The sequence below is a fragment of the Anas acuta genome, chromosome Z (assembly GCF_963932015.1).
Source record: "Anas acuta chromosome Z, bAnaAcu1.1, whole genome shotgun sequence".
NCBI classification, from domain to species: Eukaryota; Metazoa; Chordata; class Aves; order Anseriformes; family Anatidae; genus Anas; species Anas acuta.
Genome location: NC_089017.1, coordinates 16,695,274 through 16,712,224, shown reverse-complemented (window position 1 = coordinate 16,712,224; position 16,951 = coordinate 16,695,274). Strand labels below are relative to the sequence as shown.

The following is a 16,951-nucleotide window of genomic DNA, read 5'->3' as shown; positions in this document are numbered from 1 at the left end:
AAGAGACAGATTAACAAAAAGTAGTGTAGTATTCAACTTCACTTCATGCAAGTTGAAAGGTCAGTGATTCAGAAACGCTGCCTGAATTCGCAGGCATCCTGAAGGAGTGCTCAATTATTTTATACTGTAACAATTCCAGTGCTGCTTCCCTGCCTATAGAACCAATTTGTGAGCAGTGGTTAAGCTGCCCAACACAGAAGGAACAAATACAGGATATATGCATCGTGTTTTTTGTAAGCTTTTGTTTTACAGCACAGGAAACAGAACGCACTTGCCTGAGTCCTAGTCATGCCTGACCATCATACAATGGCCTACAGAACTCAAGTGCTACAACCAGCTGCATTCACTTGCTTATTTTAATTGTCACTGCTTCAGCCTCAGTGCTGTAAAGATTAGTTCTACACTATCACAGAGGCAGTCTCTTAACAGCCACTAGACATGATTTTAACCTGCAGCTGGTAACTCACAGGCCACATAATTTACAAGGTTTAGTAAAAGGTGCTGAGATCTGTCTGCCTTTTCTCTGCCTCTCATCTTTCCTACTTGCTATAAACCACAGCCTGGCTGTGGCTCTTGGCTTGGCATGCAGGAGTAGTAGGGAAGCAAGTGTTTCCCACATATGATGCCCCAGTCTTTAGAGGCTCTTTATAAAGTAAAAGTAAGAGTTCTCTAAAGCAACTTCAAAGAAACCCTCTGGTATTATACAATGACCTGTACTATCCTCCACTAACAGAAGTGGCTGCTTTTTTTTTAATTATTTTTTTTTAACTGCAATGAATGATGTTCTTAACCAAATGCTCAGGAAGTTGTGTGACGTTTCTTTGAGACCTGCTGCAAAATAAAGTCAGGACAGTGCTCTGGGGAATTCTTCTTACACTACAAATTTGCGCAGAATATTTTTTTCCAGAAGTAAATACTCATTTTGAAATCGGAGACCTTTTGAAAAGTGCAACAACTCACATGTGTTTACAAAGCTCAACCCTTCCCAAAGCAGAACAGAGCCTTCATAGAAGTAAATTCTCATCTGTAATTCATTTAATAGCTTAATTTATTAAACACATTATGTAAAATCTACATTGTTGTTTCAGTTTTCATGTTTACACACAGGAGGATTTTTTTGATTTAACCATGATGCGACAATAGCTTCCCATAGCCTACCTTCCTATGAGAGATACAAACATTAAACACTACAGGAATTCCTGGCTCATTTAACTCTCTTTTCATTGCCTTCCCTTTATTTTCCTTCAGGCCTGGCACAAACATACAGGCCTGTATTCCAAAAGTAATGTTTAAACAGTTCCAAGGGAAAGTCTGCTGATAGGAACTCCTGGAATCAGGGAGAACTCCTAGAGAGGTCTACAACTCTTCATTTGACACAAAGTTCTTACATGAGAGGTCAATCTTTCCTGGATACCGACTTTGCAAAAATAACTTGAGTGCCACCAGTTAAAAAGTGCTGATATACATGGCGCCATTTGTGAGAATTCGGGTACTTCAGGGATTTCTATTAGCACTAGGTAGAGGTATTGTGCAAATCCTCAAATGATGCAATTTCACCTCACTTTTCAGCTGCTGGCACCGTATACAAAGGGAAAAATAGGCATTAGCTACTTTTTTTTTTTTTTATTAAAGCAACAGAGCTACTCAAACTACCTGCAAACTACAGTTAATGTACATGTAAGTCTGTCATGCATCAAAAGCCAAATTTTAACAGTATGTGAAAGGCCAATACATATTTATTCAGCTATATCCCCAAACTTTGACAGTTATCCTATGCATCATACACAGAGGTCAGATTGTACCTTCTTTCCGACAGCATTATCACATCATACCACATACTGCTTATCTGCATTATCCTAAGATACAACTCTCCTCAGTACTTAAAACATTACCCTTTATCATACATCAACTAATTTATATTTCTGTTTTTTGTTTGATTTTTTTTGTTTGTTTTTACAGAGAAAAATGTTAGAATTATATAACCATTCTTTACGGTGTTCAAATAAATCTAAAATCCAGATTTTTTTTTACAAGGAGGATGGAATGTCCAGCTGTTTGTCCACTCCAACAGCTCTTGCGGTTCCTGTTCAAATGATATGGCACATCCTGTGAAATGAATGAACTAACCACCAAAAAAAAAAAAAAAAGTCTCAAAACACATTAAAAATGTACACACACTAAAAGCAATTTATATTGACAAATAAGGAATGTTGTTTATTAAGGCTGTGCTTCAAAAAGAGGATGTTTAGGGTTAAGTAGCCTTCATCAAGGCACAGAATGACAGAATGGAAAAAGGTAAGCACAGCTGTATGTAGAAGAGAAGTTATGTACAACCACTAGTGAGGTGTGCATGCACGCAAACACAAAACTGCACAGCTGGTCTTTGTAACAAAACTGAACATAGTTTAAAGGAAATACTGTGACATTTTAATGTCCACAGTTTTACTTCATTATTAAAAACATGGTAAATACTTCCAAACAAAAAAAAATTCACAATTCGAATAAAGAAATATTCAAAACAAAGTGCTTCACAGATCTGAACCCTGCATGGTTGTGCTGTCTGGTCTAGAAGCATTTTGTAGACATCATAGGAGCATTTCACACAAAACCGAAAATGTCACTCAGGTGAATAAGAAACAGGACACTTCCACAGACATTTCTAATGTTTTTACACTTTCAAGTAGTTGAGTTCTTACGGCCACTGGGTTTTGTAACAAATGTGTGCTACAGCAGTACAGGTTTGTGGATTCCTTTAGCAGCAAAGGCCCGTTTCAAAGGGCACGTGGTCTTTTGGGGTTGATCTGTTTACTGGCCTGTTCCTCTTCTTGTAGAGCTGCCCGGAAGGATTTCACTTTATCTTTAAGGAAAAAGAGAGAATGAGTACTGATGTGCCTGTTCTCAACACAGATCATGAAACTGAGCCCTGAAGAGCCCTGAAGTTCCACATCCCTGCCTGTTTAACAAACAAACAAAAAAAAACACTCCTGCAGAAAAGCAGCTGAAGCTACAAATGGCAAGAGGACTCAGATAAACTTAAATTCAGTGCTCACCATATAAAACAAGCAGCTTAGCAATTTGGTACCTTCTTAGATGCTATCCTGCCTAGTCTCCAGGCAGGAAGCTGCACAATTGCACTGCCAGCATGTAACCTGTTTGTGTTTCAGTTCTGCTTCTAACTTGGAGAGCACAGCATAATTCCCTTTCCTTCCCAGCAGCTTCCCAACCATCTTTAAAAGCAGAAAAAAAAATATCTTAGTGTATAATCAGTAGCATCCTAACACCCACCAGAATAAATTCTGTTTTCCTATGAATGCATTTATGATTACATTTTTGAAGTTTTTCACTGTAAGTAGATAAGCACATCATTTATACTTTTCATCATAACTAGCAGGAGAGGGGGGGGGAGAAACCTATGAAAGGAAGCATGGTAATCCTTCATATTTCTATTCCACTCCCAGCAACTTCCCAGTAACATGCTCCAGAATTCAAAGAAGGAAACCAAAACAACAATGTAAAGAAATCAGTCCCAAAAGGACAGGAAAAACAGCTGAAATATGCAGCAGCCATTGTGTGCCACGAGCAGAACTCAGAAGTTACTGGGAGAAAGAATCTTTGACTTAACAGTTCCTCCCTCCCGCAAGCTCTATAAACATCATCCTACCTGTAAACACACAAGGATCTTTTAGACAACCTTTATCTCCAGAACACTGTTTCAGAAGAGGTATCCAACAAGCTTTAGAAGAGCAGAGAGTCACCTAAATTGTGTTTTCTCACTACTGCTGTCTCTTCCTGAAGAGGAAGCCCTCAGCTAGTTTGTATGAAGCAAAGGAATGTGTAATTACGAATTACTTGCTGAGCAGGCCACATCTGATTTGTTTGATTCATTCTAACTTACAGCAGATACTGAGATTGAGTAAAATCTAAGATTTTATCTTCTAAGGAGTTATCTTTCTAAAAAGATATGTTTGCAAAAATGAAGATACTCAGGTACTAAGCTCTGAGTACCTTCTATGAGGTATTAAGCTGACAACCTGACTTAGAAGACAAACAGAACAGGTACTAAGAATTAATTGCACTTTGCTTTTCAACAAAAAGAAGCTGGCAGAATTAATGCAGAAATGCAGCTGTATAAAAAAACTACGTTAACAACACACAGATTAAAAAACAAGCGGACTCTGCTACACTACAGATTGCAGCAGAGCAGGAACTGGGATTTCCAAGTACTTTTTCCTTATTACATTACATTACTTTTTTTTTTTTGTGCACTTCCTTTGTATTTTCATTTTCCTCCATTTATTATTTTGGAATGAAGAAAAAGAAAGGGAAAGTTGCAAGAACAAGTGCATATTTCCTGGAGGTAAAACAAGAGCCTTTTCTTTTAAACTAGGATGAATGCAACACAGATGTGAACTTGTTCCCAGAATAAACATTCCTTCCACAAGACAGCATAAGAGGAAAAAAAGATCACAGAATAAAAGTACACTCTATGCATTGCTAATAACCCCCACAAAAGTGATTAAAAGCAACCTACCTCTAAGTTCGGTCAAAATATCAATTTTTTGCTCTAGGATTGCTTCAAGTTGGGTAGCATAAGAATCCACATCATAGTCTACTTCTTCGGTCATCTCAAGAAGTGCTTTTTCATCTTCTAGCCATCTAATAGATTCCTAAAATTAAAAACAAACAAAAACAATAAACAACTAAATACTTTGGCAGAAGTACAAGGTGCAAAACAAAGACCTACTCCTTTTCACAGGATGACTGTACTTCTACAGTCACCTCAATATCCGAATTTCAATCCTAAAATGAATCCTTATTCACAGTTCAACAAAGCTGTGTGTTTGCTACACAGTTTCTTAATTTCAGCAAAACTATCAGCAACCATAACCTTACATGATTCTGAAGTCAGTCTTCAATTTTAAATAGGGGCTATTTGTCACTGACAGTGATCACAGTCTTATTACTATAGTCAAGGAGACAAGACAACTCTGTCCACGCTCAAAAGCAGTTTTGAGAGAAGCTGTGTAAAACAAGGGCTATTTTAAACTCTCTATTGCTTGTGCTAACTCCCCACATAGGTTTGAGTACTGTAAAGGTTGGTTAAACCAGCTCTTAAGCACATTTGTATTGCAAATATTACCAAAAAGGGGGAATTAAAAAAAAAATAGTATTGTAGCAAAGAATGCAAACAGGAGCTGAAAGCTTACAGTACTGTGCAAAGCTATGATTAGAAGAACTGATCTTATTAGAAATGCTTTAATTTAAAAAAGAAAGCAGCAGACAATTCTAGGCATGCTGGGCCTGAAATACTAAAATTAAGTCTTTCCCTCTGGGCTCAGTGGCTCAAGTAATATAAAAAATACAGTCTAAACCCCATGTATATTTTTTAGGACACCTAATGTAAACTCATACATCACAGAATCAAAGCAAGATGGACACAATTAGAGCGCAATTCGTTCATTTTAGATGTTTGTGTCAGGATAGGGTATTTTGTATCCCACAATCAATAGCTTCCAGAAGAAAGCTGATAGAAGACAACGTCTGCCTGGTACAGGTTGTAGCTTCTGTATTGGTGCAGCACACCTCCGCCAATAGCATAAGCTAACAAGCCATGCTGCGAACTAAGGGAGCTGAGGCTTGAACACATTTCCTTCTAGTGACTGCTGTGAGGAACAGTAATCTCCAGCAGAAGGCCAGATGGACACACAGAGGCAATAACATCATAAATTAATGCACCTTGTCTCTCGAGAAGTCCCAGGCATGAGGACGCTGCTATGGCATATGGCGTTTGACTTTCACACTTCTGCACATTTCACTTCAGGACTAGTGTTTCATAACTAAATCTCTAGATCTGTTGGAAAATGTGTTTTTTAGCATCCTACTGTATTATGTGACCATACATCAGTGTTCCATTAAGTTCAATGCCCACATTGAGGAGATGAGTGTATTCCCCACAGGTCTAATGTTCTGCTGTTCTCCTGCAGCAGATGTGCCAAATGGACAGCCTGCCTAAAGACTCTTGGGTTATAAACAGAAGCAGCTCGCATTTCTCTCTGAAAACTAGTAATTCATGCTTATTATTATAATTTGTTTTGTGAATGTAAAAGGATCCATGGTGTTGACTAGCACTGTACTTTGTTGGCAATATTCCTTCCAAGGACCCTGACTAATAGAAAGTGAAAACGTTTATGTGTCGGTAAAAAGGAAGCAAACATTCAGTTAGAAAAATAATGGTCTCTTCTGAATCTGAGTAGCTCAGATGGGAATATCACAGAAGGATACTTGGAGGGAGTATTACAGCAGCTTGAGAGAGATGACCAAACCATCAACAGAAATGGTGCTAACAGAAACATTAGTATTAACTTCCAGCTTTTAAATATGAATATTAGCATGCATTAGACAGTGAAATGAAAATTTCAAGATCAATCTGAATGAGCTTCCTGAAACTACAAAAAAATAAAAGAGCCACTAATGCTGGAAAAGGACTGAATCAGAAAGTATCTCAGTACTAAAAACAAAATAACTTTTCTTACAATGAACACAACCTATTTAGAATGCTTGTGAGAAGAAAAGGAAAATCTTATTAGATTTCTAGGTTGCTGGAAAAATATGCTTCTCTTTCATCATGGGGATAAAGATTAGTGGTTATCGGATCTAAACATCTGCCCCTATTTGTTTGCTACAATTGATTTAGTGTAATGAAACAATTGAGAAATCCCTGACTGCAAAGTAATGACCAGATGATACCCTGCATCATATACACAAAGCATATGCAGGATATTTGCTTCAATTGGAAAAAACAAAATTCCTGGATTAGGATAAAACAAAACGTAGATCCATTCTTACCTGGAAGACAGCCCTGTGGTCTTCTACTACTTGCTCTTCCATTTCTACCATTTGTGACACAGCTTCATGGAAAGTAAACAACTGTGGAGAAACTTCCTCTTCCTACAAACAACAGGTAAGCTTATTAGTCTGGAAAGAGCCATGACTACAAGAAATACACTGAACACGTTCCATCCCATCACTGAGCACAAAAAAGAAATATGTGGAAGGCAGACCCTGACAAAGACAGGGATTTTATGTTTCTACATGAAATTCTCCAGACATGGGGGGAGACGGCAATTAAAATCAAAATGTTAACAGAGTTAAGTTTAATTCATACTCATTAGACATTCTCAGCCAGCCATCCTTGTGAATACTGGAGTGTAGAATATCCCACATCAGAAGAATGAATGAAAGTAGTGGAAAGAGAAAGTTACAAGTGAAGAACGGTAATTTCTAGTAGATTTTAACACCTACAGAAAACTGTTTTTTTTGAGCATCTCACAACAGAGGCAACAATTTTCAAAACAGAGAACACATTCAATACATTTCAAGATACCAAAATCAAGTTCATCCCTTGGGGAAAAAAAGTAAACCTAAGGTGAAAAATCTAAAAAATGTGTAGTTAATTCCTCTAAATAATACATTAGAAGAATGCAGAGCGTGGAATTAGAAATTTGGGTAAATAGGACTTCGGTAGAAATAAATAATTAATAATCAAAGGGGAAAGCACTAGGTATGTTGTAAATAATTTTTTAGCAAGACAGTATGGCTCTCTATACCATGCCTTTGACATCTTTCTAAAAATACACTGTAAAGCTTAATTGAATTCCACATGAGCAATGAAAAGCATGTGAAAGGATATCTGTCTGTGGGAAACTTCAGGAATCACATAGATCACGTTCTAGAGCTAGTTACTAACATGAGAGAAAATACAAGTAAGATCACAAAGACATGTCTGAGAAGGAAGAGAATCTTGAGAAATGTAAGTTATGAGAGTACAGATTTTTCTTTAAATCATTCATAAGCATTTTCACAAACTGAGCATTGATCCCTGATGAACATTCAAGGAACCAGAAAAAGAGCTGAGAATCATCACTGAAAGAAAAATATTCTTTGGAAGATGTCTCTCTGCCCCAGCATCTCACTCATTCAGCCCGGAGAGATATTTTGGGAATATGGTGGGGCTCAACCCTAGACTGGTAACTGGGGTTTCACACCATGAAAATCAGGATTTCAGGAAGAGGAATGTGGGTACCCATATTCCTAAATGCAGAGAAAGGCAAACTCACTTGAAATGCATGGAAAATAATGCTCAAACCCACAAGTGTTTTAAATAAAATGGACAAGTATCCCAGAATATGTCAAACTGCCTAATATAAGCTGAAGCTATACTGGAAAAAACGTACACTAAAAACCTTAAGAGCCTAGAACAGACACTGCTTAGACACTGGAGGTCCTAATAAGTGAGGAAGATAAATAGAAGTGTTTTCTCTCACTCGTGAAAAAAACTTTTTACTTGTAAATTCTGTATGGGAACGACCTGTAAAGTAAGAAAGTAAAGATGCATGCTGTATGTACTTTATTGTATTGCTTATGAGCTATAAAAGCACATTACTCTGGATTTGTTCCACCATTGTATTTATCATCTCCTCTCTACATGTATTGTTGTAAACTACTCACGTTTTGCTCACAAAGCAGTTTAAGATCATCTCTCTGAGGAGAGCTCCCCACTCCCCACTGTGTGTCCAAGTCATCGATCTGATTGGGAGTATGGTGTATAATGGGACGGATATCTCCTGCAGCACTAGGATCAACTGTCAGCTCCTTCACCCTACAATCAGAAAATATTTCATTTTCCAATTAGTAACTTCCTGTGCAAAGTAGCCACCACCAAAAATAAAGCTCTATGAGTTCATATGCTATTTAATTCACTTAATACAGATGATGATGCCACCTTCACAGATTTACTGTACCAAGAAAATGTTAATGAAAAACAAACAAAGAAACAAACCATGGACCATTGAGTTTCAGCTACTTGTGAATTACAATCCATCTTCCAGCAAAAAGCATTTTTTAAACTGAGAGCTCACTATTCATTAAAATGCTGAGGGCAAAAATATTCAAACCCTCAACATCAACTTCTTAGCAGTAAATAATGTATGACAGAGAAGCTCATTCAACACCCAAAACCTGACCATCTTTCTTTTTCTGTTCAAACAATTGTGTTTAAAAAAATAATAATCAGCAGCACCCAATTAGCTGTTATAAGCAAACCCACCAAAACTCTACAGAAAATAATACTATGCAACCAAGTATTTCAGAGGATGAATACATCCTTCAATTGAAATACTTTCAAAAATGAAAATATCTTAATTATCCTTTAAACAGAGTAGTCAGATTTGGTTCACTAAATGTGCAAAGGTGACATCACCATTTTTATTTATTTTTTTAATGTATGATGGAGAATAGCAAGCCTGGATACAAAGTGTGGATGTTTAAGGAGGATGAACAAAATAGTGGGAAGATGATTGCAGATCATGCAGAACCATCACCTGCCGAACAAAATAAAAACAAAAAGTATGTGTGACTCAAGGCAAGGGAACTAATGAAAGGTTGGTCTGTAAAATTACGTAGCCAAAAAGAAAACTTAAAAATAAGATTCCATGTATAGAATGAAGTAGACCTGGTGATTGAAGGAGAAAAGTCGTCATACTCATAGGAAGGAGAGAGATCAGAGCGACTGCCACTACCCTGTGAGAAGGGAATGTCCGAAGGACTAATTCCAAATTCCTTTACTCTGCAGCAGCAAAATACAGCAGCAAATTAAGAGAAAATGTCCTTGTAAACACAGTTTAAATGACAACTCTTTGTTTAGCATTCTTTTTTGATAGTCTAACAATATAACAAATTATTTTTAAATCAGAACATGAGGAAGAGTAACTTACTTAAACCATCTGTAAATAGTTGTAGATCACTAACAAAACTGAGCAAAACCAGTGCTGCTAATCTACAGGAGACTACAGTAGCAGTATTTTCAGAAGAGTAATTCCAGATTTCAGTTAGTGCAGCTAATAAAATTTGTTCTACACTCAATATTCAATTATGCTGCTCCTTTTAAAATAAATAAATATATAAATATTTTAAATTCTATCCTTCCCACTGTCTTACACTGCACATACACTTGTGTTCAGCACCTGAACTAATTGTATTATGAAATTGATACATTGCTACAAAACAACTTAAAGTAGACAAAAAACATGAAACAACTCCATGGTGAAAGGCATTTACCCTGTAACAGCATTTACACTGCAGCAGCAAACAAATCTGACACCAAGGCAAAGAAACAGTTTCAATGCAACTAGAAATCGGTGTTTAATTTTTTTGCATTTTTTCTTAAGTCACTTCAGCAACGTGTATGCTATATGGGAGAGGAAGATGTAATGGGTCTCGATGAACATGGAACTCCCTCATCGCTGTGACTGCAGTAACTAGACTAGATGCATCATTTTCAAAAGGAAGGAATCACACAGACAAATCCAACCCAGACAGATTTGCTAGTAAGTCCCTTGATCCAGGCACAAATTTGGATTACAAGAGGACTTGGTGGTGAGCTTTTCCATCACCCTTTTTGCTCATTAGTGATTAGCCAGGGGTGCCAGACAACCAAGAGAAACAGTTCTGGCTTTCTTTCATTCAGGCAAGAAAACGTGATTCCAGGCCACTAGATGGTAGCCTGTTCTGGAGGGAAAAAAAAAAAAAAAAAAAAAAAAAAAGGATTGCTAATGGCCCAGATGCTAGCTTGCCTCCTTTGTTCTTTGCTGTCTCTGGGTCTTGCTGAAAAACTGTAGCAGATCTGACTGCAGCACACACAAGATCACCCCATCTACATGAAACAAAAGAGAACTCCAGCTGGGAAAGGCTCCTTTCATTGAAGAGAGGCTCATATTTTCAGAAAGCAGAGTCTCAGCGGTGCTGACTCAGCCTCTGAAGGTGCTAATTTCTCTACACTGATTATAGTGTCACCATTGGATTAACCAGTTCTTTACCAAGTATCTCAGAAATAGTTAGGAAGTATAGAATAAGGGCTACGGCAACTGTGGAATCTTGTTTAGAATTAGAATAAGCTAGCTGATATATATACGAAATAGCCTGGCAACTGCATGGAATTCCAAGGGGATGAAAATACATACTGTGGAAAGGCATCTCAGCCTGCACTCCAGGGAATCATTGTGAATACCAACTACACCTAACTCCAGAGCAGGGGCAAAAAGAATAGTGGCATCTTCCACACTACTTGCACTGCACGCTATATCCACTTTTGGTTTAAATGCAGTTTCTAACAATTCTATTGTAATGCTTGAAAAAAAAAAAAAGACCAATTAAATTAAATGTGAGTCTGGATCAATAATCTTACTTAAGTAAGGTTTTAGTCTTACTATGAAATGCAAGTGCCCTAAAATTATTCAAGTAGATAAAAAAATTATACATCATGGAACAACAGTATTCCAAACTTCAGTGATCAACAGCCAGTACAACTGTAAGGAATGATATTTTCCATACCTATTTGCGTATCTCAATGTATTTAGAGTGTTTTCACATGATGCCATCCCTGGAGAAATTGTAGCAATCTGCAGAAAACAAAACACACGTTAATAAATCACTTTGTATAGATGAAAGGGTAGATGAACTCAAATTAACTTTTGTTTTGTTTTTAATCCCTGGTTTCATTTAACAACTTCTACAAACACCACCTACAGTGTACAGTTGTCCTTATACAATAATATGTCAAGAATAGAGATATCAAGTCAAACCTTCAGCTTCAATTTTTTAACCATACCTGACACATTAAGAATTCACTGAAATTTCAATCAATTTCCCTCATCTGATCAGCCTTAGTAATATCACATGTGAACTAAAAACTCTAACTGAAAAAATAAGACTCCCCAGAAAGAGAAATAGGGAAATATGTGATTCAGAAGAAAGTAAGTTTAATGCATCCTGCCTGCAATAATCAGATTTTTTTTTTAACGCATGCATGTTCAAAGGCTGTTCTCCATTCAAGCAGACTGAATACTGATTGGAGAGAGCTGTTTTGGTCACAGCTTAAAATTGTACCTGAACAAATGCTTATTTTTAATATCACTATTATTTTCCTAAGTAGAGATTTTTTTTTGGATGCAGAAATTTCTGTAAATAATACTTGATAGCTAAGCTTTAATCTCTTAAATTTTTTCCTTCTCCATTTACACAAAATATATTGAAAATATCACCTTCTTTTCAGAATTCATCAAAAATACAACAGCGATCAGGCCAGAGTGGCAAGATCAGTACAATTAATTGTCCTAGCTTCTCTCAGTAGTACAGTTTTTACATCTTTGCTCTTTTTAGAAGAGCAAAAAAGGCACTACCCAGGACAAACACCTCTAAGATCCAACACACTAACACTTTTGCTGGCAGCACAGCATCAGAAACAAAGGAAGATCAGATAATCCCAGTCTTCTGTTTCATCCTACTACTGACATTACTGTACAAGAGCACAGGTACTCATCCTGAGAGGAATTTCTCCTCCTTGGGAGAAAGAGGGGATTAGAAAGTTTAAAGAGCCCACTACTGCATGCACTAAGTTTAGACCTCTAACACTGGTATGCGTCAGTTACTAATGAAAATAACAAGTGTATATTTGAAAAGATCCTTTGATTGCATGTCTCTGTATGAAGTACTGTGAGCACTAGTGAACAAAAACCTACAAGTCCCTAAAACCTTTCCAAAATCTTTTCTTGTGAAAGGTGCATGTTCTACTTCCATCAGCTTAATCAGGAAAGCATTAAAACAATAATAATAATAATTAAGAAAACACCTTTCAAGCTAGAAGTGTTTCCTACCTAGGACCCTAGCTGGAAAATTAGAACAAGCAGTAAGAAAGGCCAATAAAAAGTAGAGGAGGGAGCAAGGACACATCTCTGCTGAAAGACTCCTACCAAATGAAGTGGTCTATTTTCTTATTTTCTCAGGTTGATTAACTTAAGCCTAACAGATTGCCAGTAGCAAGTGACCAGCTCTAAACATGATATCCTATATTCCTAGATTTGTTTCTTTTTTTAGTTGTAAACACATAAAATTAACCGAACATACTTACCATACAGGTACGGGAGTTTTCTCCTATGAATGAATCTCTTAGCACCTGAGTAAGTTTACTTGCTCTGAATGGTGTATGAGGTTTATTTCGGCCTAAGGCTCTAATGCACTCCTGAAAGAACAAAAAGATTTCTATTTATTCAATGTTAAAGAAAATTACGTACTAAAATGCAATTCGAAATCAGATAATGCATGCCCTAGTTATCTTGCTGTCCTCTAAGACATCATTAAAGTTTACCTTTAAAGCTTGGATTCAAGAACTGTTAGATTTTTTTACCTCTCATTAAGTTTACTTTCTACCTTAGGAGCTTTAAAAGCTTCCTGAATCTCACCTGAAATGTTTATACCTGTTGTATCCAGCAACAACAACAAACTCAGTATTGATGTTAAATATCCAGACAAACTGTTTCTGACTACCAGCTGTAAAAGCCTGAATGATCTACAGCCTCCACCAAGGCTGTGTGGCCAACGTTAACTCTTATCAGTTAAAAGAATAGCTTTGATTCTGGCTCTATCCTGGACATTCTTTACTGCTCAGATGTATTATCAGTGATCAAACTTTCTGAAAGCTCCCACAGGTCACAAATGTAGGGAGTACAGCTCTATGGTGATGTAGTCAATGTCAGAAGACACTTGATAATCCGGTTTCCTGTTTCAAAATACTTCTTTTGAAAAAACAGGGGTAATATTTCACTCATAAAAAAGGCATGAGGCTAAACTAAAATTTGCAATTGGTTGGAAAGTTCCAGAGAAAAAAATACTGTGCAGAAGTTATTATTATGAAATTACTATAGAAATTATAGCAGCAAAAAAGTCCAGAAGTGCAAAAATGCCATTGTTATAACTTAAACATCACTTCTGCCCACCCAGAGGTCAAACAATAGTTAATAAAATACTTCTTACATAAGAAAGTTTGAATTTAAACTTTTGAAATTTTCTAGAAACAGGTCTTCCAAAAGCAAGGCTAGAAACCATGGGATGATAATCCAAGAAACCACTGCACTCATGAAACAGTATAAAACAGAACTGAAAAAGGGCTCAGAATAAAATTGTCATGATACAGAACAGAAAAAAACAAAATGGCAAGGTGGACTTATCTAATGTGATTATTTAAAAACTCACCAGCTGAACTTATTAGAATGCACATAGCTCAGGTAGACAGAAAAACTGAAGCTTGTTGAATGTAAATTTCACATGCAAATACTTAAAAGGCTCACCAATGACCAATACTTATAGATGAGCAAGGCAGTGCATTCCTTGAAATTTTTCTGTACGTTACTATTATATTTAGAAAAGGAGAAAAGTAGACAATACCAAATGTGCATGTTGAGTTACTAGTACAGCAACCAACAAGTTTAATTAAGATATTTTAAATTACTGTGACGATTTTTAGTTTGCTCACTCTTGAAAAAATTGAATTCTGTTGTCTTCTTAATAGTAAAAGAATTGTAGGAGAACACTGCCAGCTTTTAAATTTGAATAGAGTTTTTACCGTATTTCTTTTAATCACAGCATGGTAAACCAGGTAACAAAACAACAACACTACTTCCATGTAGGAACATTACAGAAATAGCTTTCTGCACCAAAAATTTGAATGGGCTAAGACAGGACTGACATACACATGTGAGCAGCAAGTCTTGGGTTAGCACTGAAGACCACCTCTTCATAACATACTCGTTTAATTTGAGCTTGACAGTAACTTCAAGGTTACTGAATGCAAACAGAAAAAGATGTGCAATGTTTTTGGAGGCACATGAAGAACAGAAAATTAACATATTGCAAAACAGTTATATCTTATCATACTGCTTTCAAGACTTCTGCAAGACCTCCACTAATTTTTATTTCCCCTTCTCCATTTAATTTAGATCACAGCTACCAATACAGCACCAGACAAAATTTTCACTGTAATTAAAAATGATGTGTTGCATGAAACTCAACTATGCTGTATGTTTGCTGAAGACAATAGCCAGAAAAAAATCAGCAAGTAACTTAAATACAATGAAAACAAAACAATTTTATTCAATCAATTCAGCAAACAAATTGTCTTGATTTCAGTTAGAACAGAATTAATTTTCTTCCTAGTAGCTGGTGGAATGCTATGTTTTGGCTTAGGATGAGAAGAGTGCTGATAACACCCCGATGTTTTAATTGTTGCAGAGCAGTGCTTATACCAAGCCAAGGACATCTCAGCCTTTTGCTCTGTCCTGCCAACAGGCAGGCTGGAGGTGCAGTAAGAGCTGGGAGGGGACAGACCCAGGACAGGTGACCCAAACTAGCCAAAGGGGTATTCCGTACCATCTGACGTCATGCTAAACAATATATAGGGGTGGCTAGCCGGGGGCAGGGGGCCGGACTGCTCGGGGTTAGGCTGGGCATCGGTCAGCGGGTGGTGAGCAATTGCATTGTGCATCACTTGTTTGTACATACTATTATTACTTACCTATTATCACCATTGTATTATTATTATTATTATTATTATTATTATTATTATTATTATTATTATTATTATTGTTGTTGTTGTTGTTGTTGTTGTTGTTGTTGTTGTTGTTGTTGTTGTTGTTGTTGTTGTTGTTGTTGTTGTTGTTGTTATTGCTATTGTTATTATTATTGCTATTGTTATTATTATTTTCCTATTAAACTGTCTTTATCTCAAGTCACAGGCTTCACTTTCCATTTCTCTCCCCCGTCCCAGAGAGGGAGGGGGGAGGGTGAGCGAACGGCTGCGTGGTGTTTAGCTGCCGGCCGGGTTAAACCATGACAGTCTTTTTGGCACCCAATGTGGGGCCCAAAAGGTTGAGATAATGGCAGATCTGACCAGAGTGTGTTAAACTAAAATTGGTGTAAGGATTAGACCTGCTTAATAGTCACTTGTCGTGATGCTGATTGCTTTAATCTCAACTCTGCTGCGCCTGTTTTCCAAATTGAGTATTATAGTACATTATTTTCCGTATTTGCTCTCTGTCATGTTGTTTATCCTCTCCGGGCCCTGTTTTCAGATCATTATGGTACTGAGTGTTGTAGCAATGGCTTATGAGACGATGAGATATCTGGTCATGACTCTAACTTGGTATTTGTACTCAGTAACATCGTCGACTCTGTACTTTGGAAACTGTATCTTGGAAACTATTAGCAATTATACCTATTGGTTTTTTCCATTAGGGAGTCAATCTGTGGAGGGGAAAGGGGAAGATATTTTTTCTTACTTGATTACTCTCCCTTCTCCCTCAAAATCTACAACACAAATACATCACAAAGGTAACTTTATTATTTATCTTTTAAAAAATCTATTTAACAAAAATAATATCCTGAGATGGAGCAGCTGAGGGCACTGGAGTTGTTTGATCTGGAGAAGAGAAGGCTCAGGGGAGACCTCATTGCTCTCTACAGCTACCTGAAAGGAAGGTGTGGAGTGCTTGGGGTTGGCCTCTTCTCGCAGAGAACTAGTGATAGGACTAGAGGGAATGGCCTCAAGTTGCACCAGGGGAGGTTTAGGTTGGAAGTGAGGAGACATTTCTTCTCAGGCATTGAAGCAGGTTGCCCATGGAGGTGGTGGAGTGTCCACCACCTGGGGGTGTTCAAGGAAAGGTTGGACATGGTGCTTAGGGACATGGTTTAGTGGGTGACATTGGTAGTAATGTGATGGTTGGACCAGATGATCTTGAAGGTCTTTTCCAACCTTAATGATTCTACGATTCTATTTCACACCTTTAGTATCAAAGTCAGTCAGTTTTCCTCCCATCTGCTCTCATTTTAGGTATATATCAGAAAAGTCTAAAAATCAAGTTATTTTGTTTTGTTTTTAAAACTGCATGAAAGTTGATATCACAATGTTTCTGTAATGTTTCTACTCAGTAATTACCAGGTGTTCTGTCAGGCACTTAAGAGGAAAAATCAATACATTATTTTACCTGTCACATCAGTAGACAATGTAGACAAGCAAAGCCTTTGAAAATACTCATTTAAATAGTCATTGCTATTAAATGTGGAA

At 37.0% G+C, this 16,951-nt stretch overlaps 1 protein-coding gene across 4 annotated transcripts in view; it reads right to left on the bottom strand.

The window, feature by feature from the left end:
- Positions 1–1,030: 1,030 nt before the first annotated feature.
- The window catches only part of KIF2A (kinesin family member 2A), a 60,063-nt gene continuing 44,142 nt past the window's right edge, over positions 1,031–16,951 (bottom strand). For 2 of the 4 annotated variants that reach the window (XM_068667689.1, XM_068667690.1), the window contains 7 exons: positions 12,965–13,075; positions 11,389–11,456; positions 9,512–9,625; positions 8,509–8,659; positions 6,847–6,948; positions 4,532–4,667; positions 1,031–2,857 (listed from right to left, as the gene is read on the bottom strand). In XM_068667689.1, the coding sequence (XP_068523790.1) occupies positions 2,772–2,857; positions 4,532–4,667; positions 6,847–6,948; positions 8,509–8,659; positions 9,512–9,625; positions 11,389–11,456; positions 12,965–13,075 (768 nt within the window). In that variant the 3' untranslated portion in view covers positions 1,031–2,771. The remainder of the gene's footprint in view (positions 2,858–4,531; positions 4,668–6,846; positions 6,949–8,508; positions 8,660–9,511; positions 9,626–11,388; positions 11,457–12,964; positions 13,076–16,951) is intronic. The other 2 variants (XM_068667692.1, XM_068667691.1) reach the window with 1 other exon arrangement.